At 46.7% G+C, this 27,546-nt stretch overlaps 4 protein-coding genes across 4 annotated transcripts; 1 reads left to right on the top strand and 3 right to left on the bottom strand.

Annotated features, from left to right (window-relative positions):
- Positions 1-1,650: 1,650 nt before the first annotated feature.
- On the bottom strand, positions 1,651-2,695 carry PtA15_6A184 (uncharacterized protein; the record flags this gene model as incomplete). Its single annotated transcript, XM_053169862.1, has 4 exons — positions 1,651-2,134; positions 2,219-2,249; positions 2,454-2,549; positions 2,647-2,695. 4 exons carry the CDS (start codon positions 2,693-2,695, stop codon positions 1,651-1,653), a joined length of 660 nt encoding a protein of 219 aa, XP_053021111.1.
- Positions 2,696-2,918: 223 nt separating this feature from the next.
- Positions 2,919-4,326, top strand: PtA15_6A183 (uncharacterized protein; the record flags this gene model as incomplete). The annotated part of the gene is made up of 3 exons (XM_053169861.1): positions 2,919-3,112; positions 3,181-4,097; positions 4,175-4,326. The coding sequence occupies 3 exons, from the start codon at positions 2,919-2,921 to the stop codon at positions 4,324-4,326; spliced, it is 1,263 nt and encodes a 420-aa protein (XP_053021110.1).
- A 247-nt stretch (positions 4,327-4,573) lies between these two features.
- Positions 4,574-5,406, bottom strand: PtA15_6A182 (uncharacterized protein; the record flags this gene model as incomplete). Its single annotated transcript, XM_053169860.1, has 5 exons — positions 4,574-4,608; positions 4,700-4,792; positions 4,868-4,993; positions 5,086-5,169; positions 5,244-5,406. The coding sequence occupies 5 exons, from the start codon at positions 5,404-5,406 to the stop codon at positions 4,574-4,576; spliced, it is 501 nt and encodes a 166-aa protein (XP_053021109.1).
- Positions 5,407-16,529: 11,123 nt separating this feature from the next.
- PtA15_6A181 (uncharacterized protein) lies at positions 16,530-19,720 on the bottom strand (the record flags this gene model as incomplete). Its single annotated transcript, XM_053169859.1, has 2 exons — positions 16,530-16,939; positions 19,718-19,720. Coding segments are annotated over 2 exons (413 nt in total), but the record flags the coding sequence as incomplete, so codon positions are not given.
- Positions 19,721-27,546: the final 7,826 nt, after the last annotated feature.

The raw sequence follows: 27,546 nt of genomic DNA, 5'->3' as shown, positions 1-27,546 counted from the left end.
TTACAATTGTGTCTTCACTGCTAATCACGTATCCTAGTTACATGCACTGCTAATCATTTATCTTAATCAAGATGTGTTGGATTATTACATACTTTCTCTGCTTTTTTTTTGTCGTTCTTTTTTTCCATCTGGTTGTCAAAGTTACAATGAATTTAATTCCGACTTTCTTTGGCTACATTCGCGCAAGCGTACACAACCCTCCCGATAGCTGGTCTGTACCGGCCATCCAGAGTACACAACCCTCTCGATGCCCGGTACAGACCGATCGTCGAGGGGACTCAACCCTCTCGATGCCCGGTACAGACCGGCCATCGAGAGTACGCAACCTTGATGCCCGGTCTGTACCGGTCATCGAGAGGATTCAACCCTCTCGATACCCGGTCTATACCGGCCATCGAGAGTACGCAACCTTGATGCCCGGTATAGACCGGCCATCGAGATAACGCAACCCCCTAGATGCCCGGTCGAGACCGGCCATCGAGAGTACACAACCCTCTCGATGGCCGGTATAGACCGGTCATCGCGAGGACATAGCCCACTCGATGACCGGCCTGTACCTCGAGAGGACACATCCCTCTCGATGGCCGGTACAGACCGGCCATCGAGAGAGAGGGCACCACCCTCTGGTAGATCTGTCCCGGTCATCGAGAGGACACAAACTTCTCGATGGCCGGTACAGACCGGTCATCGAGGGGGTACATCTGTACCGGCCATCGAGAGGCTTGAGTCCTCTCGATGAGCGGCGTTGTGTCCTCTTGATGTCCTACCCACCGGTCATCGAGAGGCATGTGTCCTCTCGATGACTGGTAGAGGGGACACATCTGTACCGGGCATCGAGAGGACACTGTACCCTCTCAATGACCGGTCCGTACCGGGCATCGAGAGGGGTCTGTACTCTCGATGACCGGTCTGTACCGGCCATCGAGAGGGATGTGTCCTCTCGAGGTACAGGCCGGTCATCGAGTGATCGATGACCGGTCTATACCGGCCATCGAGAGGGTTGTGTACTCTTGATGACCGGTCTCGACCGGGCATCTAGAGGGTTGCGTACTCTCGATGGCCGGTCTATGCCGGGCATCGAGAGGGTTGAATCCTCTTGATGGCCGGTCTATACCGGGTATCTAGAGGGTTGTAAATCTGGCAGGTATTCTGGCATCTCAAGCCTGCGGAAAAGCTTCTAAAGCTAAAAATTACAAGGTGAGTCAGATCTGGCTTTACAAGTGCCAGATCTGACTTTACACGGCCGTGTAAATCGAAGGGAAGTCCTCCAGTCTGTAAAAAGTCATGAAACGCATGCGTCGAATCCACCCGGTTATCGAAGGGAGTTCTCTTGTTGATGATCGGAACAAAGCGGGTCGTTCCGGTCATCGTGGGGAGTATATACCCCTCTCAATAACTGGAACTAACCAGCCATCGAGGGGAGTAAATATGTACCTCCCTCGATGAGGTCGGAACAATCCGGGCTGTTCTGGTCATCGTGGGGAGTACATACTCACTGATCAGTAAACTGATGTTAATTTTTCCTGCATGGTGATTGGAGACTTGTTTAAACAACTCCGGGACTTTGGGGAGACAACTCTTGTCATCACTGTTTTTTTTTTTTTTTTTTTTTTTGTTGATTACTGATGGTGGATGACTGAGAAGATTAGTTCACAAAACTGTAGAAATATTGGAATAAGAACTAATAATAACAATCAGCGTGAGTCCAGCCGACCAAAGAGCAGGAACCCAAGTCGACATTCTCAGGAAAGCGGCGTTGTATAGAGCCGCGATAGCCCAGCCTACAAGGCTACCGGAGATTACAGCAGAAAATGAGTATATGACTAAGAAAAAAACAGGGGTGATGAATAGACTGGCGAATGGTCTCCTGGTGCGGTTGAGATGTATTGCAGGATGATGGATAGTAGTGATGATTGATGAGGCTCTCCGGTGGCGATTTAATGGGATCCATTCTTCTTGGTTGTGTATCGATCCAGCTGACCCTCTTCGAATCTTCGTCTTCTTCGTCACTCCTCCTAATCCCATTTTCACCATCTTATCACTTTTACTACTATTCACGGCCCTCGATCCACTTCTCCAAAATGTAAAGCTTGCAAACAATCCACATCCCATGAACACAATTCCTTCGAGTAGTCTATCAGAAAATAATGGATCCACCAATTGTATCAATCAGTGCGCTGAGATTCAAGGTAGTTTGTGTCACTTGGGTTTAACTCACAGAGTCCAATACAACGTGAATTTCCAGATAGCTATAAAGATTTATGGTGTCCGCGAAAAAGCCAACGAACGGCCATGGGCATGATACGTAAGTTCGAGACCAAAAGGGGATGTAAGAGAATCAAAGTTCAGCGCACTATATCAAGTAATGTAGCGATTGAAGAAGGGTCCGGAGGATTAGATGAGCGTGATTTTAGAGATTACTTAGATCAGACAAACTGCAAAAAATCCTCAACTTGAAGGTACGTAGAGATAAATTCCATCTGAATTAGGGCCATAGAGACTAGGCCAATGCGGTGTTACATATCCCGGGGGAGGTGCAGCATAAGTACCTGAGATCCCGTTAAACATCGACCAGAATATGAGGTCAGTCCCATCGAGAGTATCGCGAGGCTTTCAGTTTTGGCAGAAGATGAAGAGATACTCAACTTGGCAGGGAAAAGGAAGCCCGTTTAAATAGATGAGAAATAGTGGACATGTGTTCTTCAGACCATGGAGAAAGTTTGACCTGGCGAGTGCGTCAGCGATATCACGAGAGTTTATCGGATCAATCAGTTCATCGCTTGATTGTGTTCGAGCGCCTGAGCTGACCAAGCATTTGGTGTCGAGCACATCCCCGAGGCCCCGAAAGGCAGCACGCGCATCTCCCCACTCACCCAGATACACACCGGCCAGGGTCCCCACTAGAGGAAGCACACGACATGGCCGCTAGGACGGAGCCTTGGGTTTGCGTGTTTGGATCGAATTTATTCCATCAACTGGACCCGGATGATAGGACGAACTCAACGAAGAAAATTGGACATCCAAGAAACTTGAAGGACACGAGGATTCCAAGTGAGACATCGGTAGAAGTTCTTCTTGTGACCGATTCACAAACCCTGGTTCACTATTACAAGTTCGTGTTCACCTAGAATACGATACGGTGTTGCGACTATTGATGGTTTGTGTTAATGTCAAAATCAGGTCGGGCGAAAGCACTTCAGAATCAAGTTACCTGGAAATTTGGGGCTTTGACGGCGAAAATCAATCAAGCGTCAAAAATATTCGAATACAACATCCGGTCGATCAAGTAAAACAATGGCTTGGGACGACCACAATTCTGGGTTATCTCGCAAAAGACGGAACGATCAACCCGTTCAATTTGATGAAGGCCCAAGCTTCGAATGAGTCTCCAGAAAGAATTAACTTTAATTTAATAGGCAACTCCCCGCGCTATCAAGCCGTTACGATCAGTGACAATGGAGAAGTCTTGGCCGCCTTGTCAGCTGAAGGTAGTCGGACGTTCGATTTGAAAACAGAAAAGCAACTATCTCATCATCTCGAACTGTGGCCAGGTTTTCAAGAGCTACTAGACTTTTGTCATGATGGCGTCAAACCCAATTCTAACCCGAAATCCATCAAGTTGGAAAGCTCCCTGCTGGGGCAGACGGAAATACAACTTTCCTCGGGTGCTTCACACTTCCTTATACTAACTCACACGCCCTCCACGCTGAATCATCGACCGGAAAATGATGATCCCGATTACCATTCCACCTTGTATACTTTTGGCGATAACAGGTTCGGCCAACTAGGAATTGGATCTCGTTCGGTTTCAGTTGATGAACCTCAGAGGATCGAAAATCTTCCAGCTCTATCAAGCATCGATTGCGGCTTATTCCACAGTCTGGCCCTGGGTAAAGGTGGCGAACTTTACACTTTTGGTCACAATCGAAAAGGCCAATGTGGTGTCGGGAGCTCAAAGATTGACACAACAACTCCTATCTTGATTGATCTTGGAGGAAATGGGGAGGCTGGCGACATTATCGACGTGATTGACGCCCGCTGTGGAAGTGAACATACTGTGGTACTGGCTTCTTCTGGAGTCTGGGTAACAGGTTCAAGTAAGTTGCGTGGGTTGGAAACATTCTCGTCAACCAGGTTATTCCAAAAACCCACGGAAATTTACCATGCTGTCCAGATGCTCTTGGTCAATTAGGAATGAAACACTCAGGCTCCCACTTTGAATTCCAGCGGAACAAAAACGTCCCAACGGAATATCACGAAAACATGTCGACAGCGTTGAACATTCAAACTGGCCGGTGGAACACTTTGGTTTGGAGGAACTCATGATTGTAAATTTCTAGGGAGTATACATGTTTATGTTGTCGACATCAAATAGAATGTCCGTATGTTGAAGGAACAATTCAAAGAAAAAAGGGAACCGCATATCTCGACTGGACGTTAGTGATCAACAGCCATGGCGAGACTAACTTTAGCTACAACCTTTTCTTTTTTGTTCATGTTTATTTATTTATCTGTACTTTTCGTGTTTGTAGTTATGCGGGGATACCGATCAAGGAATGGGAAAGCGAACCATTTAAGAGGCGTATGTGAGGGAGCAAGAATCGCACCCTGCGCGTGTACGAAAATGATAGATATAGGGAATTAAACTTGAGTTTTACTCGCTCTCTCTCCTGACTTGACAACCAGTTGGAAAACTTACAAACTCTACGGGTATTAATACCAGCGGCTTGGTCCAAGGTACAATTGAAAAACCTGTCTTTCGAGGTTTTATCATTTTGCGCAAAGCCAAAAGCTGCGAGGTTCGCGTAGAAAAAGCGATGAGGTTAGTCCGAAGATCTAAGGAGTTTGCCGGTCGCGGAGAACGTACCTAGGATACTCTTCGTTGAGTGGTTGATTTGGTAAGCTCTTGAAAAAATTCGGTAATTTCGATCGGATAATTTCTTGCCTTGGTCATCACTCTTCGCACATTGATCAAGGAAGAGCTGCATGCCGACTTAAACCACCCCAAGCCAATTTTGAAGAAAGTTAGGAGAGGACTGAAGGCACAAGATTTTTTTTTGGGAGACAGAAGTTGTTAACGCTTACTAGGATTGGCATCAACGGTACCCGATGGACCACCCATGTGACAAGTCCTGTCGTCGCAGGTGTTTGAGTTGTGATTGTCGCAAGCTGAAACATCAACGGTGGGAAGACAATTACTTATTAAAACTAAGTTCTTGGAAGAGGGAGTTCTTCGGACGTACAAACGGCGTATTGATCCTTGTAGTCGTCTAAAGTTGACCAGCGCTGAGTGCATTCTACCTGATACTTTGCCGAGGATGGTTTTTCAACGGTGGCAGATAAGACTGTAAGACTCATGCAAACGAGTCCAACCATCAAGGAACTGAAGAGTGAATTCTTGAGCATGATGTTGTTGCAGAGATTGAAATGTCCAGGAATGAGTCTCTGCTGGGTCAATAAAGAGAGTAGTTAGCCTTGTGCGGCAGTAAGAGCAATACTAGATCTGCGGTGAGGGACGAGTAGTGGGTAATTGGTGAGGAGGGAGAAGATGGATGAAGGAAGTGGGTGGTATTTATCTACTTGACCCTGCCCACGGCCAGTAGGACGGGTGGCTCACCCGTGGGCGTGGAGTTCGTGACTGCCAGATTAGCTGTACGTACTGCTCTGGTCCTACAGCCTCAGAGTCACCATGACTCTACATATTCGGGGATTCCGCACCAAGAAGAAGGTAGAAGCGGCATTGGAATTTCGGGAAGTGGTTCAAGATCTGATCAACCCTGGCCCCTGTGAGCCACCCAGGGTCTCATGTGATGTATTAGCAGCAGGTGCTATGCCGATGTGTGTAAATGATAGGTAAGATATTGATCAACAACTTCAGCCTTCACGCATCAAAGGGCATTATCATGAACCCTTAATCGTGATACATTTGAATGCGATGCTCTTCAACTTACTTCCCTGTCTGAGCTTTCCTCTAATTGGAAACTGCCGGCTGTGCGATCAGAAGACTGCCATCGCCCAGGCCGAAAACCCAGGGACAACACATTTTGGGGTGACGAGAAGTGAGTTGACGCCTGTTGACGCGTCAGTTGATTGCGTTAGGTTGCCCGAGAGACGGACTGAACCCTGCTGGACCCCGAGCGCATATGCACATTCTCTGCTGGATTGTCGGTGTCATTTGTCCAGGGTCCAAGCGCCACTAAGTCCCAACAGACATCCACCCAACATACCGGGGGATTCCTATGACAAAAGTGTCATGCATGTCAAGACTCAGGAGTAGATTTTGCTTTCTAACCGGAGTTCTTCCAGTGAGTTGTGCTCCATGTTGCCTCTGCTCCATGCCAAGCGAGCAGCACCTGCTGAAGTATTCTCCGAGCCGGACTCGACCTCAACTTGAACAGGCATTACTGCTAATAAACAGATCAGATTCATGCCCGCTGGAAGGCCCTGGCCACCTGTCGAATTGTACATCATCATACATATCACCCTATGGAGACCGTATGAGGCATTTTATTTACACTAACGATTTCAATTGTTGTACACATCACCACACGGAATTACCAGAAAGAATACCGATCGATTTGAGTCGCACGCCGAAGACCGGCCGATCGAGTATGCGATGACTGGCTGATCAAGGCAAATTTGGGTTCAGTGACTGCGAAGCAGAAGCCATATGGATGGTACAGTGACCCCGCCATGTAAGCATAAGGATGGTGGACAAAAATCCTATGCTTACATCGCGGTATGCTTCTTATCGAGGTAAAATCCCAGCAAAACCAAGAGAATGGTCGCGGGAAATCTACATTTATGCTATGCTTACATCGTGATTATGCTTACATCGTGAATGCTTACATGGCGGGGTCACTGTATGACTTTGTGTGTTAACTTGACACAAGTCCCCCCTAACTTAACTAAGCCTCTCAAACGGAGGGTCCGGGGGACACTGCCCATATTGAATAATTGAAAAGAAAGGTCCAAGTGAGGTGGGTATTGAACCCACAACCTTGTGTACTGTGAGAGTCAAACTCACATTCTGAGCATTCATGAGTGATGCTCTATATATAACCATTGATCAGCTAATTAGACATTGCATGGAAATGAGTTTGAGGTGATGACACACATAACATGCAAGAGGTTGCAAACTAAGTGCATTTAACATTGGCATTGTGGTTCAAGGACAGGTACGCTGCAACTGAGCAGACAATCTACTCTCAATAGCCCGGAGGGCTCTCCGTAGGAGAGGCTTATGACTTATGTTGTACTTTTTGCCTGAGAGCTGGGGGCTTTTGTGGCTTTTTATACACTGCCGGCATAATTGGCTGGGTTGAGGTTATCCCAGTTAAACTGGGATGAAATCAACCAATTTAAACTTGGTTGATCTCAACTGATGAAATATCAATCCAAGGTACCCCCCTTGGTTTTGTATTTCATTGGATGAGATCAACCCATTTTAAATTGGTTGAGTGCATCCCAGTCAAACTGGGATGACTTCATCCCAGCCAAATATGCTGGCAGTGTTATGCCCCAATTCCCTTTCACCCCTCACAGAAAAAAAAACCAGCCCACCTCTTCTGAAGCCCTGAAGGGCGAGGGTGGCTGACCATCTTGGCCTCAGGTATCTGTCCTCATAATCGGGATTGGATATGTGAGCAGCATTGGCCAAGGCATTTTAACTGGAGCTTGGTTCTTGGGGAATTCCTTGTTTGCCGTACTGCTTGTCAGGACATAGATATGCTTGTATCTATAGTCCTATATGTAGTTGACTGTGGCGTAGACATGCTTGTAGCTAGACATATATATACCTCTATCTATCCTCTACAAGCAATGTATCATCATCCTGTGCGTGCATATCACAACAGTTTATGAACCCTTAAAGTTTTTTGCTCATTGAATTGTCCAAATAAATCAGCATACATTTCCTTTTCATTCCCAAAAATTATTTCACCTATCTTTGTCATAATTCCCCAGTAGCGTCGTGAAGGTTGAAAGGTACCAACAAGATTGAACCCTTGTTGCAAGAAAAAAAGAGTTCTTTTTATCTGTTTTTGTCAAATTTTACCCTTCTCCTGGCCAGTTAAGGCGTAGCTTCAAAGTACAGACAGATAAAGAGTCCCAAGTATTTCCTTTCTTCATTGACTCTTTCTTTTCAACGTACAAGGCTTCCAAGACTTGCATATCAAAGTTTGTCTCTTTATCTTACTGGAAGACTTCCCGTAGGATCTATGCCCCCCGTACAGACTAAGATTTCACAGATCTAAACCTTACTTGCTGGTGAAAAGTGATTGAGATCAAGTTCTCACCAGCCAGTAAGGTTTAACCTGGCCTGACAGATCTGGCTTTTTAGCCCACGGGAAGTCATCCACTATGTCCAATCATCCTAAACCCAATTCCAACCCATCCACCCATCCCACAAATCCTATCTCTCCTGATTCAACTCAACCAGCATAGCCAAGAATACAAGCTCAGACCGGTGGTCTCCCTACATCAACACACATCCACAATCAAGATACTTTGAACATACCTTTTCTTGCTGGTCCTTGAACAAACCCATACCCCCCCAAACAAAAAAAACCAATTGCCTACATACCCCTTTGTCAGCCAACTCCCCCAATTCCCCATTACCATTTCAACCCCACCCCTTTCAACTCTTCCGCTGCATCTGTCACTCTGTCAAAAAAAAAGTTCCAACTCCCACTCCTACCATCCCAAACCCCAACCCCATATCTCCTTCCAAACCCATGTCAACACCAACCAATGCTGAGGACACCACAATCACAAATCCTCCAAAAATAAATGAGGATCACAAGACTCCTCCGCACCTACCCCGTACCCGTACAGTTCAAGCAAACAATCCACCAATGCCTGACTTCGCCAACTCGCCATATGGATACTATCCCCCTTTTCATTACATGCCATATCCCTATCCCTACCATCCCCTACCGCCCAACTTCCCTCAACATCCCTCCCCAACCACGCCATAACCCAACAATCAGTTTCCCCCAATGCACCCTCAAGCTGAACCGCCACCCTAGATATCTTGGACCAAGCTATTGACAACACTCGCAATTGTTGATTAGCCAAAGAAGACCGCCGGACCACCACCTCAAACATATTGTTGGCGGTAAAGCTCATCTGGGAATAAGACATCCTTCTCGCCGACGGCAGCAACTATTGCAGGTGGGCCCAACAATTACGTGAACTAGCCTTGCAAGTGGAGTTTTGTCTAAGGAAATCTTCCATTCCAAATGGAGGAAAACAGGATCTCATCCTCCATTTGGAATGGAATACCCACCAGAGCTGGCTGGGTCAGCTCCTGCACTTCCAGTCCATATTCCAGCTCACCCAGCTCCCCCCTCAACCAAAATCCATCTCACCCAGGCCTCCCTGGACCCAAATATCCAGCTCACCCAGCTCCTAATCCCACCCAAATTTACAGGTCACCCAGCTCAACCCACAACCAATGATCCAGCTCCCCCAGCTCCCCTTGTCACCCCATGATACATGTGAGCCTGAGTCTCTATAGTGACAGCAGGACACAAGAAGAAGGGGGGGAAATATTTGGATTTCTTGGGATAAAGAAACTACAAATATAAGATAGAGACAGAAAGAGAGAGATAGACTGAGCAGATTCAAGATAAGCGGATGTTCAAGATTATTCTGGTGGGTACTAACTTCCACTGGCAATGCTACCTCCTTAAGGGAGTGCTGCCAAGCTGTGCTAGAGAGTGCAACAGCCTCCTCTCACCAAAGAAACGTGGAGGGCTCCTGGATTAGACAAATTTAATCCATCCACAATTTTTTAGCTTCCTTGTCAGGGCGCTTCTCTAAAGTGGCGACGCCCTGAATAGACAAGAACAGAGATGTGAGTTCCTAAAGAGGAAAACACGCTCGACTCGACCGCGATGCGGGAGGAGAAAGCCGCGCCTCCGGTGAAGGGGCTGGTAGAGCTAAGTCGTACCTGAACCTAAGAAGGTTCGTAGAAGAAAAGCTCTAGCTTACCTAATAAGGTAGCGAGCGGAATGAACCAGGGAGAAAGGGTAGTTGAGAACGGCGGAGGTGAAGGCGGAAAAGGGAGTTGGAGGCGGAGGCGGAGTCAAGGGAGGCGAGGAGAAGAAGTCTTAAAGGTATAAAGGAAGATGAGATAACTATAGATAAAAGCCCCAGTCGTTTGTATCAAAACAAGGTAGACGGGCGTTGTAATCTAGAATATAATCTAGTGGACCTTTTGTGGGGCGGAGGCCCCAGGTCTCTTATAGCAAAAGATGCTGGCCGCACTTAGGCGTTGTGTCTCCACGACGTTCTTGTTGAACTAAATCCACGCGTAGAACATCCGCATGGATTGTACTCACTCGAACTTTGACAACTAAATCCACGCGTGGAACTTTCCCGTGGATTGTGCTCACTTGAGCTCGATAACCCGTGAGTGTTACCCAGCCGGGTATGACACTCATGGCACTCTTACTCAGTTGCGCACGCGCGCGCGCTCGTTGTCTTTGGCGCGTTCTGTGCTTGGAGCGGCATTATGCGCACACAGCCCTTCTGTGGTGCGTGCGGTGTCAGCCTTGGCGCTGTCTGGACTAGCCAAGGGCTGACATTTGCCCCCACAAAAAAGCACGGCTCTGATAGGAGTTGTGCCGGGGTTGCGTCTCTTTGTGGCGCGAAATTTTTGCAGTAAAACATTGGCATTAGCAATGGCCTCCTTCCGGAGCCACTTATCATGATCTGCTGTCAAACCTTTGAACCTTGTCAGGTAAAGGCAACAATCCTGTCCTTGGACACGGGCCAACTTCTCGTCCAAGATCGGAAAGGCAACTTTATCCAAATCTGGTTCTGATAGCGTCTCAGGTACCACTGGAGGCGGAGCCTCCCGCTTATCTCCAGGGACCACATATTTTTTCAGTAGGCTAACGGGGAATGTGGGGTGCTTGAGGTTGTAGCCCTCTGTCAATATAACCTCTACTGCGTTCCGCCCGTGGAGAGCCTTCACAAAAAAAGGACCCACAAACAAGTCTTTCAGCTTGCGATTACCCCCCAAGTTCTGAAAATTAACGGTTGATACTAAGACACGGTCACCAACCGTTATGTCGTGGTCGCGATGGTTCTTATCCCAGCGTTCCTTGTTGTACGCGACCACCTCATTCAAGCAGTCGCTTGCCTGCTTCTCCGCCTTGAGCATCATTTCCTGAAAGCGCTCGGCTGAAGGGTGTAATGTCACCGCCTTGCTGAGCACTTGATCACGCGGCATACGCGGGATCCAGCCGCGCTCAAGTTCGAAAGGTGTTTTACCGGTACTCGCGTGTATGCTAGAGTTGTAAGCGTATTCCAGCGTAGGTAACAGGGAGACCCAATCATGAGTATATCCCTTGCTATCTTTGAATTGAAGGCCAAACGCGCAGTACCTTCGAATCATATCTTCTAGCGTCTGAATCATCCGTTCTGCCAGGCCATCGGTCTGTGGATGATAGGCCGTGGAGAAGGACAACTTAGTTCCCACCAGTTGGAACAGGCTTTGCCAAAACTCTGATGTAAATTTTGGGTCGCGGTCCGTAATGATTACCTTTGGACATCCGACATCATGGATGATGTTATTCCAGAAGATAAGTGCCACGTCCAGGGCGGTATTGTCCTTGTAACACGGCAGGAACCTTGCGCGCTTGGAGAACCTGTCAACGACTACGAGAACTGCATTGAAACTATCCTTCCCTCCAGCCGGCAGCGCTGTTACGAAGTCCATATTAATAACTTACCAGCGTTGCTTGGGTTCCTCAATGGACTGGAGGAGCCCAAACCTCTTGCCCGTGGCCCGATTCGCTTTTTGACAGCAATCGCAGCTGGAGCAGTACTGCTCAACTCTAACGGTCCATCCCGGCCACCATGCCAAGACTCGCAACCTCTCCACTGTTCGGTCTTTGGAAAAGTGGCCGGCGGCAATGTTATCGTGACATTCATGCAGCATTGTTTGTATGTGATCCTCGTCGACTAATACCAGTGCACAGTGATTCCCGGTGCGATGATACAGCAAACCGTCCAAGAGTATAAAACGCCCTGCACTAAAATTTGCCTTCCAGGGTTCCTCTAGCTGGGCCACTAAATCCTGTTGCGTGTGCTTTGAGCGCAGAATTCCTACTAGAGCCGCCGTGTTACGGTTACCGTCATAGCTACGTTCCACAGAGTCCCAAGATTTGTTGGACAGGCCGCTTACACTAATAGCCATTATTGGCACCTCCCTAGGGGAGTCCTCCTCGTCTGACGCGGGATTGTCTTTGTCATTAGGAAGGGCCCATCGCGACAGCCCGTCGGCGTTCTTGTGGACCAAGCCATCCCGGTGTATGATAGTCATAGAGCCTCGCCATTCCTGGATGGAGATCTGCCAGCGCATCATATGACGGCTAGGTGTTTTCATATTAAGCAACGACTTCAGCGCGACACAATCTGTGATGACGGTGAAAACAAATCCATCCAGATAATAGTACAGCTTTTCTAGGGCCCAGACGAGACATAAGCACTCAAGCTGTGAGGCACCATATCGCTTCTCCGATTCTTTCAACTGCCGAGATATAAAGCAAATAGGGCCTTCCTGCTCTTGGTCTCCAATCAATTGGATTTGATGCAGGGCTGCGCCTATGCCCTCCATACAGGCGTCTACGTACAGTATGAAAGGCCTTTTAGGATCAGGGTGAAAAAGCAGGGGTGCTGTGGTCAGTGCTACTCGCAGCGCTTTATAAGCCTTGATCCTCTCCAAGGTCATCTCAAAAGTAGCGTTAGGGCTGCAGATCTTATACAAGCAGGAAGCCATGCGGTTGAAATCCTTGATATGCAACCGGTAGTAGCCCGCAAATCCAAGGAAGGACTGTAGCTCTTTGATAGTGACCGGTATGGGCTTCATCAGCACTGCCACTACACGGTGTTGATCAATGCCAAGGGAGAGACCATTCACAATATGTCCCAGAGCTTTCAATTCTGAAAACCCAAACGAGCACTTGGTGAGAGAGATCTTCATCCCCATGCGAATAACACGCTGGAGGATAATGCAAAGCTTTGCCACATGCTCATCCCATGTATCCGTGAATACTATGATGTCGTCAATATAGATGATTAACCAGAGCTCGCTTAATTCCAGCCGGAATTCGGTGTCCATCATGCGCTGGAAATGTGATGGCGCATTTTTGATCCCAAACGGCATGCGGAGATACTCATGGATCCCCATGTGCAATATAATGCGTAGGAACTGTCGGCTGCTCTCGCTGACCGTGTTCTGATGAAACCCCTTGAGGACATCCATGCACGTGATGTACTTTGCACCGTGCAATTTTGTCAAAGACTCCGTGATTTTAGGCATTGGATACCGGTCTGGAGTCGTATACGTGTTCAGGGCGCGAAAATCACCAACTAGCCTCGACTTCTCCTTGTTCCATGCGATAATTACCGGAGTTGTGATTGCAACTCCTTCATTGGAACCCACCTTGCGGAGTATGCCCATCTTGACGAGCAGGGCAATGTGCTCCTCTATGGCCGCTCGAGTGCGCGGGCTGGCCGGGTACGGAGACTTCCGCAGGGCCAATGGATATGGTTTGTCAACTGTAAGAGTGATCTCAACCTCGTGTCCCTTGATTGACCCAAACGGCTGATCAGCAGTCGCAAAGGCGCACTTGTTGTCGGACAGGGCTCGTACCAGCTCTCCGCGCTGTGCTTTGGTAATATCCCCGCTAATCTTTGAGTCTCGCAGGACTTCACCCTCAAACGTGAGATCCTCACACTTATCAGCCGATACTGCGTTGATTAACTCGTCGAAGTCAAAGGTTTGCTTCCCAATTGTGAATTGGCGTTTCTCCGAGTTGATCAGTGATATTTTGTAATGGAGCAGATAGTCGTTACCGATGATGAAGTACTTAGCTGCCATGTTATCCATGACAACAAACTTGATTACCATCTTGATGCCACTAAAAACAAGTCGAACATTTACTACTCCGAGTGAAATCAGAGCACCTGATGCGCTACGGAACTTCCCTGCCTGCACGGGGAGGATAAATTTCTCCCATCCCGGACAAAAACAAGAAAGGTAGCCTTTCCCCACCACTGACCTTACGGCCCCGCTATCCAACAGGGCCACGCACTCCTTGTCTCAGCACGTCATCTGCACCAAATTATTCCGGCCCCTCGCGTGTCCCACGACCTCCAAACTATCGGATATAGCGCCAATGATGGATTCATCATTCTCTGGGTCACTACCAGCCTCGTCGCCCTGGCTGGCGTCGTCGCCGTCTCCACATTATTAACACTTTTTTTGGGGCAGTTGCGCGATATGTGACCGGTCTCTTTGCATGAAAAGCACTTGATGTCTGACATCGCCGGCTTGGCCTTGTCCGGCTGTGCGGCGGTGTTTTTAGCGGTCGGGGGAGAAAAGGGTTTAGGAGGGAATCTCCGCCTGCCTAGGCGAGTCTTATCGCAGATATCCTCTAGAATGTTTATAAAGCTGCTAAGGTCTGCGTCTGGCCGTCTCATCGCATTTTTGGCGGCATATTCTACCTTGTTTTCCATAAGATTCAGAAGCTTGAAGTTAATGGCCTCCTGGTCGATGCCAGGCTCAAAGCATTGCAGGCGATTATACTGCCGTGTCACCCATTGGGCGGGCGTGGTTTCTCCTGGGACAAATTTGTCTGCAGAGAAGGCGTCCTGTTTCTTTCGCTTCCAAGCAGAGTGCCCGAACTTTTTACAGATGTCAGCTTTCCAGAACGCCCATGTAGTATTCTGGTGAGTTAAGCGCATTGTTTCATACCAAGACAGCGCGGACCCAGTGAGCATCGTAAGAAGTTTGAGGACAATAACCTTGTCATGTATATGGCTGTCATTTTTAGCTGTGTCGATCCACCGTACAAACCGCAAGTGGTCGTATTCGCCGTCACCAGAAAACGTTGGCCAGTCTGATTTAGCAATGGCATTATTAAGCCTCTTCTTTAGTTCAGGATTGATCCCCTCCTGCGCATATCTTGGAGATTGGTATTCAGGCTGAGGAAAATGAGGCGGCGCCTGCCTGTATTGATCAGACTGGCGTAGCTTAGTGACCGAGTCGGTAAGCGCGGCTATCTCTTCCCTAAGCCGAGCCCCTTCTGAACGGTATTGACTCATCATACGGTCAATTTTGTCACTAAGCTTAAGAAAATCAGCGCGCTGATTCTCGCTCTGCTCCTCCAGTTTTTGCTCAACTTCCGCACTAACGCTGGAGGCGCCCAAAGGGATATGCGGGGAAGGCATGGTAGCAGTAAGACTCCCTACAAGCTTTAATTCGGAGAACTTCTTATCAATATGGGCTGATATTACAGCGGACAGGTTGGATAACATGTCATCCGGAACGACAGTCTCCCTGGAGAATTCGATCTCGCGTAGAATTGCCCTGTTCTGATCCGCCACAGAGGACAAGCGGGCGCTGACCTCCTGTATTACTTGTATTACCTTGCTGTTATCAGGTAATCCACTGATGACTTGAGCTACAGCGGTGTCAAGAGCTGTCTGGACAAAATTTCTCAAGTCGTTTTCGCCCCTCTTAGGGTCATCTGGGCGCGTAGTTCTCACAATATCCTCAATAGCGCGGATCTTCGCCGCCAGGCGATCAAGCACTTCTGTCATATAAGTAGAACTGGACGATATGGAATTACTAGTGGTATGTATTCCTGTAAGGGAGAATTTAACAGCCTCAAACTGCTCATTGACAACATCTTTCACAATCTGGACATTATTAGAGATAGGGGAAGAGATGTCTTTGAGCAAGGACTTCGAGAGGGACGTCGAAGACATATCAATACGATCCTTTATAAGGCGAGAGTTACCGTCAATAATCTTCTCAAGCTCCTTGAACATGCGGTTCAACACACTGCTCACCTCCAATAAGGTCAGTTGTTGTGCCCTTGGTTCCTGGAGCGTGACTGATCTATGGCCTGATAGCCTCCCTGGATCGTCCTGCCCATGCAGAACAACTCCGCGTAGATTGACGCCTTGTAGTTCTGACGACCCCGCATCCGGCTCGGACGATTTCCTTGGGCTTGGGATGGCTGGGGCGCTCCCGGTGGAATAGCTACGTGGTTGGGGCGTGCATAGGCTTGATGGCGGTTTCGGCCGCGATTTTGTTGGTTCGCTGACCTCGCTGCCCGGTGGTTGGGGCGCGTGGATGGAGGAGTCCAACCCTCTGTGAGAACCAGCAAGGTTTCGCGGCCGATCAACTGCTCCAGAGTCTGGTGGGTCGCCATTGCTTGGTCCCGCAGGATTCCCATAGCTTCCTGGTTCGCTCCCGCAAGGGCTTCCAGATACGCCTGCTTGTATCTGAGGTGAGTTTGGAATACTAACTCCGTTGTCGGGCTCCAGTTTCGGCGTACTTCCGCCGCGTTTAAATTCGCCCGGGGGAACGAGGGCTGGTTGGGAGGACCTGGTGGAGGATGCACGAGAAGCGGGTTTACTACTAGTTTTCTTGGGAGGAGTCATGATGGATGGGACTGGACAAACCTTCACCAATGGTGATGATATCTATACTAGCAACGGACTCAGATCGCGGCCGTTCTTGATTCAAATTATCGGGCCCAACGCGAGGATTATCGCCGACCAACTGTCGTTCTATAGCTGCGGATGAGGCTCCTGGAGATGGCCTGGAACGGACGTCGTCTATGAGACGCTGGACGACGGAGCTAGCCCGAAGAACCGAGTTCCCGTTAGAACCAGTAGACGAAGACGCAGAGTTGCGCAACTGGATCGGAGCTCCTAGAGCCGGAGCAGTAGCTGCGCGAGTGCTGTTGCGAGCTGTGGCACCTGTGGGGTGAAAAAGCCGATCGAAAAGATCGCCCACACCGTTATTTGCCTGACTACCTGCGGGATCTGCTGGGCCTGGGTTGTTATTTACCCCGGGAGGCGCTGAGCTTCTAGTCAAACGGTTAGAAACCGCTGGATTACGCTCGGACTGAAAAAAGTTAAGAAGGGAAGTCTGACGAGTCAACACTGTAAGGTTGTTGATCAGTTTGTCTTGTCCCACTGACAAGCTTCCGTAGATAAGACTGCGGCTTACTAGTGAAAATAAAAAGGACTGGACTGTCAGTGACACAGAAAAAAAAAAACGTGAAGCGAGTTTCTGTCAAAGAAACTAATGAGAAGACAAGTGTCAGTATTCTAGATACTCGTAGGGTCTGGGAAAAAATTTCCTGATGAGGCCCCCAAATGTCAGGGCGCGTCTCTAAAGTGGCGACGCCCTGAATAAACAAGAACAGAGATGTGAGTTCCTAAAGAGGAAAACACGCTCGACTCGACCGCGATGCGGGAGGAGAAAGCCGCGCCTCCGGTGGAGGGACTGGTAGAGCTAAGCCGTACCTGAACCTAAGAAGGTTTGTAGAAGAAAAGCTCTAGCTTACCTAATAAGGTAGCGAGCGGAATGAACCAGGGAGAAAGGGTAGTTGAGAACGGCGGAGGTGAAGGCGGAAAAGGGAGTTGGAGGCGGAGGCGGAGTCAAGGGAGGCGAGGAGAAGAAGTCTTAAAGGTATAAAGGAAGATGAGATAACTATAGATAAAAGCCCCAGTCGTTTGTATCAAAACAAGGTAGACGGGCGTTGTAATCTAGAATATAATCTAGTGGACCTTTTGTGTGGCGGAGGCCCCAGGTCTCTTATAGCAAAAGATGCTGGCCGCACTTAGGCGTCGTGTCTCCACAACGTTCTTGTTGAACTAAATCCACGCGTAGAACATCCGTGTGGATTGTACTCACTCGAACTTTGACAACTAAATCCACGTGTGGAACTTTCCTGTGGATTGTGCTCACTTGAGCTCGACAACCCGTGAGTGTTACCCAGCCGGGTATGACACTCATGGCACTCTTACACAGTTGCGCACGCGCGCGCTCTCGTTGTCTTTGGCGCGTTCTGTGCTTGGAGCGGCATTATGCGTGCACAGCCCTTCTGTGGTGCGTGCGGTGTCAGCCTTGGCGCTGTCTGGACTAGCCAAGGGCTGACATTTGCCCCCACAAAAAAGCACGGCTCTGATAGGAGTTGTGCCGGGGTTGCGTCTCTTTGTGGCGCGAAATTTTTGCAGTAAAACATTGGCATTAGCAATGGCCTCCTTCCGGAGCCACTTATCATGATCTGCTGTCAAACCTTTGAACCTTACATGACACAGTGGGGGAAGAAGTGATAGAAGGAGCTGAGCTTACCTGACTTGGGGGAGATGTCAAGACGATCTCTGCAGAGTCAGGAGGGGCGGGGGAAGAGCAAGACTATATGCGGGATTGTTTGGGATGCTGTGATCCTGCTTGTGACACCTCCAAAGGGAGGGGTTACAGTGTGGTTCTGGGTGTCTGATTTCTTTCGATCCTCCTCAGGCAAGGAAGATCCTGACTTCAAAATTTTTCACATTTTGCTTACATAATTACACATGTACAAGTGGTTGGCGCGCCTGGTAGCGCTGCCACGTCACAACTGCCCATGCGCGCCATAACTCTCATTGAGTCGCGGGACTCAATTGTAATTCATTGAGTCGCGGGACTCAATTGTAATTCATTGAGTCGCGGGACTCAATTGTAATTCATTGAGTAGCGGGACTCAATTGTAATTCATTGAGTCGCGGGACTCAATTGTAATTCATTGAGTAGCGGGACTCAATTGTAATTCATTGAGTAGCGGGACTCAATTGTAATTCATTGAGTCGCGGGACCTAATTGGAGGAACTTAGAGCTTGCGGATCAAATTTTAGTTTAGAGTTATTGTTCTCAAATGATTTGAGATGTAGAAGAGGCAGACTTTTAGGTTAGCTGCGCTGACTCTGAGGCTGACACAAGAACTTAGGGAAAGAGTAGAGTTACTAAGAAGTGACAAGTTTTAACTAGGGTTAAAATTGCATGGGAAAACAGAATCTGAAGTCTAAACAAGGTTATCTCTTAAGATGGAAAAGATATGAAGTAATTAATATGTAAAAAGGTAGAAAAGGCAGCTTTTAGGTCAGCTGTGTTGACTCTAAGGCTGAGAATACAGCTCACCCAGCTCCCCCTACCAGCCGTAAACCCAGCTGCTCCAGCTCTCCCTGCCACCTCACCATCCAGCTCCCCCAGCTCATCCTTCCACTCACAAAACCGGCTCCCCAAGCTACCCCTGCCACCTCAAAATCCAGCTTCCCCGCCACCCCAAATCCAGCTCCCATTGAGTCGCGGGACTCAATTGTAATTCATTGAGTCGCGGGACTCAATTGTAATTCATTGAGTAGCGGGACTCAATTGTAATTCATTGAGTCGCGGGACTCAATTGTAATTCATTGAGTAGCGGGACTCAATTGTAATTCATTGAGTAGCGGGACTCAATTGTAATTCATTGAGTCGCGGGACCTAATTGGAGGAACTTAGAGCTTGCGGATCAAATTTTAGTTTAGAGTTATTGTTCTCAAATGATTTGAGATGTAGAAGAGGCAGACTTTTAGGTTAGCTGCGCTGACTCTGAGGCTGACACAAGAACTTAGGGAAAGAGTAGAGTTACTAAGAAGTGACAAGTTTTAACTAGGGTTAAAATTGCATGGGAAAACAGAATCTGAAGTCTAAACAAGGTTATCTCTTAAGATGGAAAAGATATGAAGTAATTAATATGTAAAAAGGTAGAAAAGGCAGCTTTTAGGTCAGCTGTGTTGACTCTAAGGCTGAGAATACAGCTCACCCAGCTCCCCCTACCAGCCGTAAACCCAGCTGCTCCAGCTCTCCCTGCCACCTCACCATCCAGCTCCCCCAGCTCATCCTTCCACTCACAAAACCGGCTCCCCAAGCTACCCCTGCCACCTCAAAATCCAGCTTCCCCGCCACCCCAAATCCAGCTCCCCCAGCTTTTCCTGCCACCCCAAATCCAGCTCCCCCAGCTTGTCCTGCCACCCCAAATCCAGCACCCCCTGCCACCCCAAAACCCAGCTCCCCCTGCCACCCCAAAACCCAGCTCCCCCAGCTCCCCTACAATGTTATCCAGCTCCCCCTGCCACCTGGCGCAGGGAGAGCTGGTAGAGCTGGAATTTTGAGTGCAGAGGGAGCTGGCAAAGCTGGATATTTGCGTGGGAGAAGGAGCTAGGTGAGCTGGATATTGGGTGGAGGGAGAGCTGCAAGAGCTGAATATTTTGGTGCAGAGGGAGCTGGGGGAGCTGGAGTTTTGGGTGCGGAGGGAGCTGGGTGAGCTGGATATATGAGTACCGGGGGAGCTGGTTGAGCTGGATATTTGGGTGCAGGAGGAGCTGGTTGAGCTGGATATTTGGGTGCAGGAGGAGCTGGTTGAGCTGGATATTTGGGTGCAGGAGGAGCTGGATATTTAGGAGCAGGGAGAGCTGGGGGAGCTGGAATTTTGAGTGCAGAGGGAGCTGGCTGAGCTAGATATTTGTGTGGGATAAGGAGCTGGGCAAGCTGGATATTTGGGTGGAGGGAGAGCTGGGAGAGCTGGATATTTGGGTGCAGAGGGAGCTGGGGGAGCTGGAGTTTTGGGTGCAGAGGGAGCTGGGGGAGCTGGAGTTTTGGGTGCGGAGGGAGCTGGGTGAGCTGGATATTTAGGAGCAGGGAGAGCTGGGGGAGCTGGCATTTTGAGTGCAGAGGTAGCTGGCTGAGCTGGATATTAGTGTGGGATAAGGAGCTGGGCGAGCTGGATATTTGGGTGGAGGGAGAGCTGGGAGAGCTGGATATTTGGGTGCAGAGGGAGCTGGGGGAGCTGGAGCTTTGGGTGCAGAGGGAGCTGGGGGAGCTTGATATTTGGGTGGAGGGAGAGCTGGGTGATCTGGATATTTAGGAGCAGGGAGAGCTGGGGGAGCTGGAATTTTGAGTGCAGAGAGAGCTGGCTGAGCTGGATATTTGAGTGGGATAAGGAGCTGGGTGAGCTGGATGTGTGGGTTCAGGGAGAGCTGGGAGAGCTGTATATTTGGGTGCAGAGGGAGCTGGGGGAGCTAGAATTCTGAGTGCAGAGGGAGCTGACTGAGCTGGATATTTGGGTTTTGAGAGGCCTGGGTGAGCTGGATTTTTTTCTGAGGGGGGAGCTAGGTGAGCTGGAATTTGGACCAAACATGCAGGAGCTGGCCCAACCCAGCTCCAGTTGGTATTCCATTAAAAATGGAGGATGAGATCCTGTTTTCATCCATTTGGAATGGATGAATTATTTAGCCACAGGTGTGCAAGTGTTGTACAATTCCAAATTCTGGGACAAACCAACGACCAACATCCACCATGAGAAGGTTGGGCAAGCCATCCTCCTACACTCAATTGATCAGTCCCTTGAAGATGGTATCTCGTCAATGACAACTTGTCACAAAGGCTTCAAGAATCTGAAATCGTGCTTCAACTCAGTGTGCCATGCAGCACAAATATTGGCACTGGACTCCCTTCTCTGAATTGACCCGGACTCATTTGTGACACCAGCAGCTTGCGAGGCTTGAATGCACGACTTGATCACTGACATGAAAAACCTCAACATCACATTCACTGAAGACAAAATCCTTGGCCTTATCTTTCAGCGCAATCTATGTTCCTGCCCCATCAAGCGGGAAATGGCGCAACAAGTCAAGCACATCATGTATGCCAATGTCAGAAACTGAGAAACTAAGTCCGTGTGTCTACAACTGAAAAGTACATGTCTTATAACCCAATGGTTAGAGACTCCATTAGTAATTGACACAGCAGGCAATTGGATGTTGCGCGCAGCCCGCAGTGACACCCAAGCCAAGGGGACCCCCTTTACTGATACCAAAGGACAGCAGTGAGTTGCGCACAAGGCGCTCAAATTTTTGAGATGCGCAGCAGAGTGCGCTTGAGTTTCAACAAGCCCCCAAATTTGGGGCGCCAGGCAGTTTGAAATCATAATACGTTGAGTTTGCTCAAACGGAATCAGGGACAGGCCATAGGTTGAAGGGTTGAAGGTTCTGTTCATGACCATGTGGAGTAAGAAGTGTTTAATAGAAAATCAGAGCATCAAAACCAGTATTACTTGCATACCAAGGCTGGTGTTACTACTGGTTTGTTTGGCCCCCAGAGGCCATTTATTTAGTTATATGTAAATATATATTGACAAGGTAAAAGGGAGTTGTCCGCCTAATTGGAAAACTTAGATAAGTCCAAAGGTGGGGGCGCTAAGCGCCTCCACCAGAGGGACTTATGTGGTATTGGTGATTTAGGTCTGAGAGGAATGGCTAAAAACACCATTTCCAACAAATGTTGCAGTAGCTTGCTTACCTCCAAAGATTTCATCAAGATTTCTGGATATTATGAAAGCCCAGCATCTTGTCTAATTTTTGATGCTCTTAGATCATCAAATTTCCTCATTCTTTGCTCAAAATAACCCATTGAAGATGGGGGGTTGCAAGAGGCAAGTCTGAGCCAACAATGCAACAAATACTATACAGACTTACTTTGCGCACTGCAAAAAACTCTTTGCACACTGCACAGTGTGCACAGTCCCAAACACTTCGCGCACTGCCGGTGAAATACACAGATTTTTCAAGATGTTTTTTGACAAATCAATAGAAAGCCTTTCAATTGGCCTCTCTGAATTTTTGGGAGTTTTTTTGAAGCATTCTTCCATGTTAAAAAAAACATGAAAGACTAGAACAAAGGTAGGATGCGGGGCCTTAAAAATAAGGTTCCCATTGCCCAAAAATTCCAAATATTTTATTGAGTAATTAAAGATATAAGAACAGCTCTTTTGGAAATTTTTAGCTACTTTGTGCAAGGATAAGGGTCTGAAAAATGAGGATATTTTAGATGCAATGTGCTATCATGTAGTGAAATTTCCTTATTTTGCATACCCTTATTTTTGCACAAAGTGACTCAAAATTATCAAAGTAGCTTTTGTTATATATTTCATTATTCAATAACTGATTTGGAATTTTTGGGCAATGGGAACTTTGTTTTTTAGGCCCTCACACAGCAGTGGGCAGATACATTCTCCAAATGGATACCTCTGAGGGTAACGTAACCTTTACAGTTACGTTATCTGCTAGTTACATATATCTAATTTGGAGTTACGATATCTCCTGCAGAAAATGGGCTCCATTTTATCTAGTTACGTTCCCTGGTTATTTTGAACAAAACCAGTTACATTACATTTTTTCCCATATTTGGGTAACTTTGGTGTAACTTTCTGGTAAAGGCCCTGATTTGTTGTTGTTTTTATCAATATGAGCAAGATGTTCGCTCAAGTTGACACTAAACAACCACATAAACTCAGTATGCTGCCAGGAAGCCAGATTAAAAGTTGTTCAGAGTGAGGGTTGATGTTGAGTTGTCTGTTAGTCTGCTACCATGATGTATCACCACAGTATGGAGGGCTGTTGGATCGACCCATGAGCACTACCAACCAACCACCCAGCTGGCAGCCACAAGCGTCTGTAGCCTAATTGGTAAAGGCAGCACTCTAGTATGTGTCTCAGCATAGCTGAGGTCGTGAGTTTGACTCTCACCAGACACATCTTCATTTTACAGTTTCTACAGGTTATGAGCCCAGAGCTACCTGAGCGCTACTCGCTTACAATAGAGACTTGATGAATTTGTGAATGCTTACTTGTAAGACCACGCAAACCCCTATAAGCCTACATCTAGATCACAGGTTCAATCCCTACACTGATCATCTTTCCTGGGTCTCATTCCCACTCTCTCTTGGGGTCAATCCCCACTTCCCATCATGTAGCAAGGAGGGGTGTTGAGTTGTCTGTTAGTCTGCTACCATGATGTATCACCACAGTATGGAGGGCTGTTGGATCGACCCATGAGCACTAGCAACCAACCACCCAGCTGGCAGCCACAAGCGTCTGTAGCCTAATTGGTAAAGGCAGTACTCTAGTATGTGTCTCAGCATAGCTGAGGCCGTGAGTTTGACTCTCACCAGACACATCTTCATTTTACAGTTTCTACAGTTGAACCCGCAACTCCAAACATCACTACCCTCAGAGAGGCAAGCCTTAACCAATAAGCTAACATTAAGGGTGTTCAAAGTTGAAATCATAAAATTTTCAATGCATAAAATCATAAAATCATAAAACTTTCAAGTGATGATTTCATATGTACCATTCTAGAAATGTTGCTCTAATTTGAGTGCTTGGGTGCAACATATATTTTCAGCTTAGAATTTTATGATTTTATGGTGTTATGATTTTATGCGAGTCAACTTTGAACACCCTAACTGCAAGCAATCAGATGTTGTACGCAGCCCGCAGCAACACCTGAGCCAAGGGGACCCCCTTTACTTGGGTGTCTCTGCGGGCTGCGTGCGACATCCAATTGCCCGCTGTGTAAAGACATGATACCAACTTCCTTTTTTTTCAATAAGCTCAACCCCCTCTTACAAAAAGCCCCATATCAAAAAAGTTATGTTACCAAAAACATAAAAAATCAGGTTGAAAAAAAATTTACCTTACTATACTTTACTGCCCAAATTTTGTACATTACCAAAATGGCCAATTTGGATAACTAAAAAGATGTTATTTTATCCAATTTCACTGCCGTAACATAAAGTAACGTATCTGCCCACCACTGCCTCACATCCTACCTTTGTTCTGGTTTTTTATGATTCTTTTAAACATGGAAGAATGCTTCAAAAAACTCCCAAAAAATTCAGAGAGACCAATTAAAAGCCTGTTTAGTGATTGGTCAGAAAACATCTTGAAAAAAGTATGTATTTCACCCGCAGTGCGTGAAGTGTTTGGGACTGCGCACACTGTGCAGTGCGCAAAGAGTTTTTTGCAGTGCGCAAAGTAAGTCCGTAAAAAAACAACTTGATCTCACTTGATCCAATCTTTTGTGGCAAATCAATATATGAAAGTTTGAAGTGATGTGTATCAAATTAGGTAATTACACATCACATATTGTCTTACAAGGGGAAGCCCCCAAATTTTAAAGTCATAGGGGTTTGTAAATCACAGGAGGTGAAAGGCAAAAGGTTAATGTGACAGCTCAAAAGAAACAGATTAAAGTTTTAAAAACTTTGATGTTGCAATTCCTGGGTGACTATCTACATAACAGGCATTCAGTCAAAGGAAAGCAAATTTGAAATGAAAACTTGGTAAGAAACCAAAATTAGTGCAAACTGGTGAAATAAATTCAAGTTTTTTTCAAGAAGACACAAAAGTTGTGCTGGAAAGACAATTTTTGGGGAAATATTGATGAGGGAAATTCATGAACTCTGAACATGAGAAAGAAATTCCGTGTAAACAATGTTTTAAGTTTCATATGAAGCCTGGCCACTTAAGTTCAGGCTGAGGAATCACTACCTTTGTAGTTTGGCTTGACTTGCTTCTTTAAAGTGCAACATAGAGCTGGCAATGACTAAAAACAGTTTCATGAAGAACAATACCAACATTTCCAATTGTTTGGCCTTGAGATTTATTAATTGTCAGGGAGAAAGCCAGATTGACAGGAAATTGCTTTCAAATGTGCTTGAAAGGCAGTGCAGAATTGTCTGGGTAAGATATGAAAGGAATGTGAGGGATAGCCACAGAATCATTAACTCTGTTACCTGATATGACTCTTGCGTGAATCACATTTGGACCCAAGTTTTCCACAATCAACCTGGTTCCATTACAAAGTCCCATTGTCCAATCAAGGTTCCTGAGCATTATTATTGGCACTCCACATTTCAGTTGAAGAATATGAGGTGGGGACCCTGTGATGTTCAACCCTTTGATATACTCTTGCAAATATAGGTTTTGGGGATCATCTTCCACAGAATCAAAGCTTGTGTAAGTTCTCCCCTGAGATGGAATGGATTCTAGAATTCTAGAGTTGATTTGTTTTAAAGAAATATTCTTGCAGTATTATGAGATGATTCAAATTTTGCTCCTGAGAACCCCCATGAATAACCATAGAAGTAGGTGGGTTGATTTTGTTGTTTGATTGAGTGATACCTTCACATCTCCAATGGATAAGAGAAACTGCTGAAATTGAGGATCACCTGCTGCACACATATTGGCTGGAAGTTAGATGATATTTTGTTGGAAGTATCTCCAGCAGTAAGAGTTGACAATGCTTGCATCAACAATCTGGGGACATGTTCCCTTCCGCACCACTGGTAAAACCTGACGTAAATAACCTCCAAGTACAATTACCTTGCCACCAAAGGGTTGATCTGAATCCATCAAGTCTTGGAGTAATCTGTCTCAGTGTTTACCAATTCAAGGGCATGTCTATGTGTCATTGGGGCTTCATCCCAAATGATAAGATTTGATTGCCTCAACACATCAGCCTTTTGAGAATGTTTTGTGATTGAAGAAACTGAATTTTGAAGAAGCTTTTGAGGAATTCCAAAATTCAACTGAGCAGTCCTGCCATATTGCATGTTCATAGCTGCAATTCCTGTGGGTTCAGAGAGAATACAAATTAAGATGGTATGGTTGGGAAAATGAGAGCTCACCACTTCCTGCACCTGTGATAGCAACTCTTTGGGTTTATCTGACATTTTCCAGTAAGCAGTTGTATCAGAAAGTCTTTCCAGATCCCCCTGTACCATCATTATAGAAGCAAGCAGGTTGTTCTGAATAACATGCATTGATGATCTGATCAATCAAATGCTGATCTCTGCTGATTGTTCAAATGATTTGCATTGTCAATTTGAGATATCCACACGTTGAAGACCATTTTGTAAAAGGATTGGATTGATCACTTCAATCATCTGATTTGTCATGAGTGCATCATCTTGAAATCCCTGATGGATCTCCAGTCTTCAGTCATGTAATAGGAAGAATTCCATAAACACAGAGGGTATGAAGGTTGAAATGTTGCTATAATTATGCCAAATAAATTTTGCAAATAAGATGGCATCATTGTTTCATTTGCTTCAGCCATTGTGGCTTCCAAATAATGATCATTTTCCAACAGACCCTGGGCCAAAGAAGCTGAACAAAAACTGTTATCAATTTGTCTCCAAAATGTACAAAGATCCTCAAAAGAGGTTGCACCAGTGACATGATTGAGTAGTAGCCGTAAATGCCATCTTTCTGGAACAGAATGATAAACTGCAGAAATTCTACCAATTGAAAAACCCCTCTGCCTTGGCTTCCATTCTTTGCTTGTGGGGTGCCATGTATAGTGCTGAATGTCAAAACAAATTATAGAGAGATAATTTGCAGATAGTTTGAAAGAGAAAATCCTCTAGCATGCTGCTGGAGCTGCTACCCATCAAGAAGCTCTGAATATATTCACCCCATCTAATATTAGTACAGGTATTTGACTGCACATATTTCTACATTGATGTGACAGTGAAATTTGGCTGATAAGTATGAATTGGAGGGCACAACCCAGCAGTTGTCAATTATAAAGTGGTTATCCCTCTTGTGATTGTTGGTTCATTGTAAATTCTCCTATACAAATGGTAAGAATTTCCATTCATCAGATTTTCAGGGGTGTTGATTTTGGGAGGTTGTTGGTTGAAGTGTGTTGTGATTATAGGTATTCCCTAAAGTGGCTGGTCTGTTGACGAGCAAAATTGTTGTCCACAAATGATCCTGTCCTGATGGTATTGTTTACATGAAGATTTTCCAGATCATTGTATAGATGAGACATTATTTTTGTAGAATGAACATGAGGATCAATAA

Source organism: Puccinia triticina, chromosome 6A (assembly GCF_026914185.1).
Source record: "Puccinia triticina chromosome 6A, complete sequence".
NCBI classification, from domain to species: Eukaryota; Fungi; Basidiomycota; class Pucciniomycetes; order Pucciniales; family Pucciniaceae; genus Puccinia; species Puccinia triticina.
Note: the sequence above shows the minus strand (reverse complement) of the source record. Positions and strands in the feature narration are given on the sequence as shown.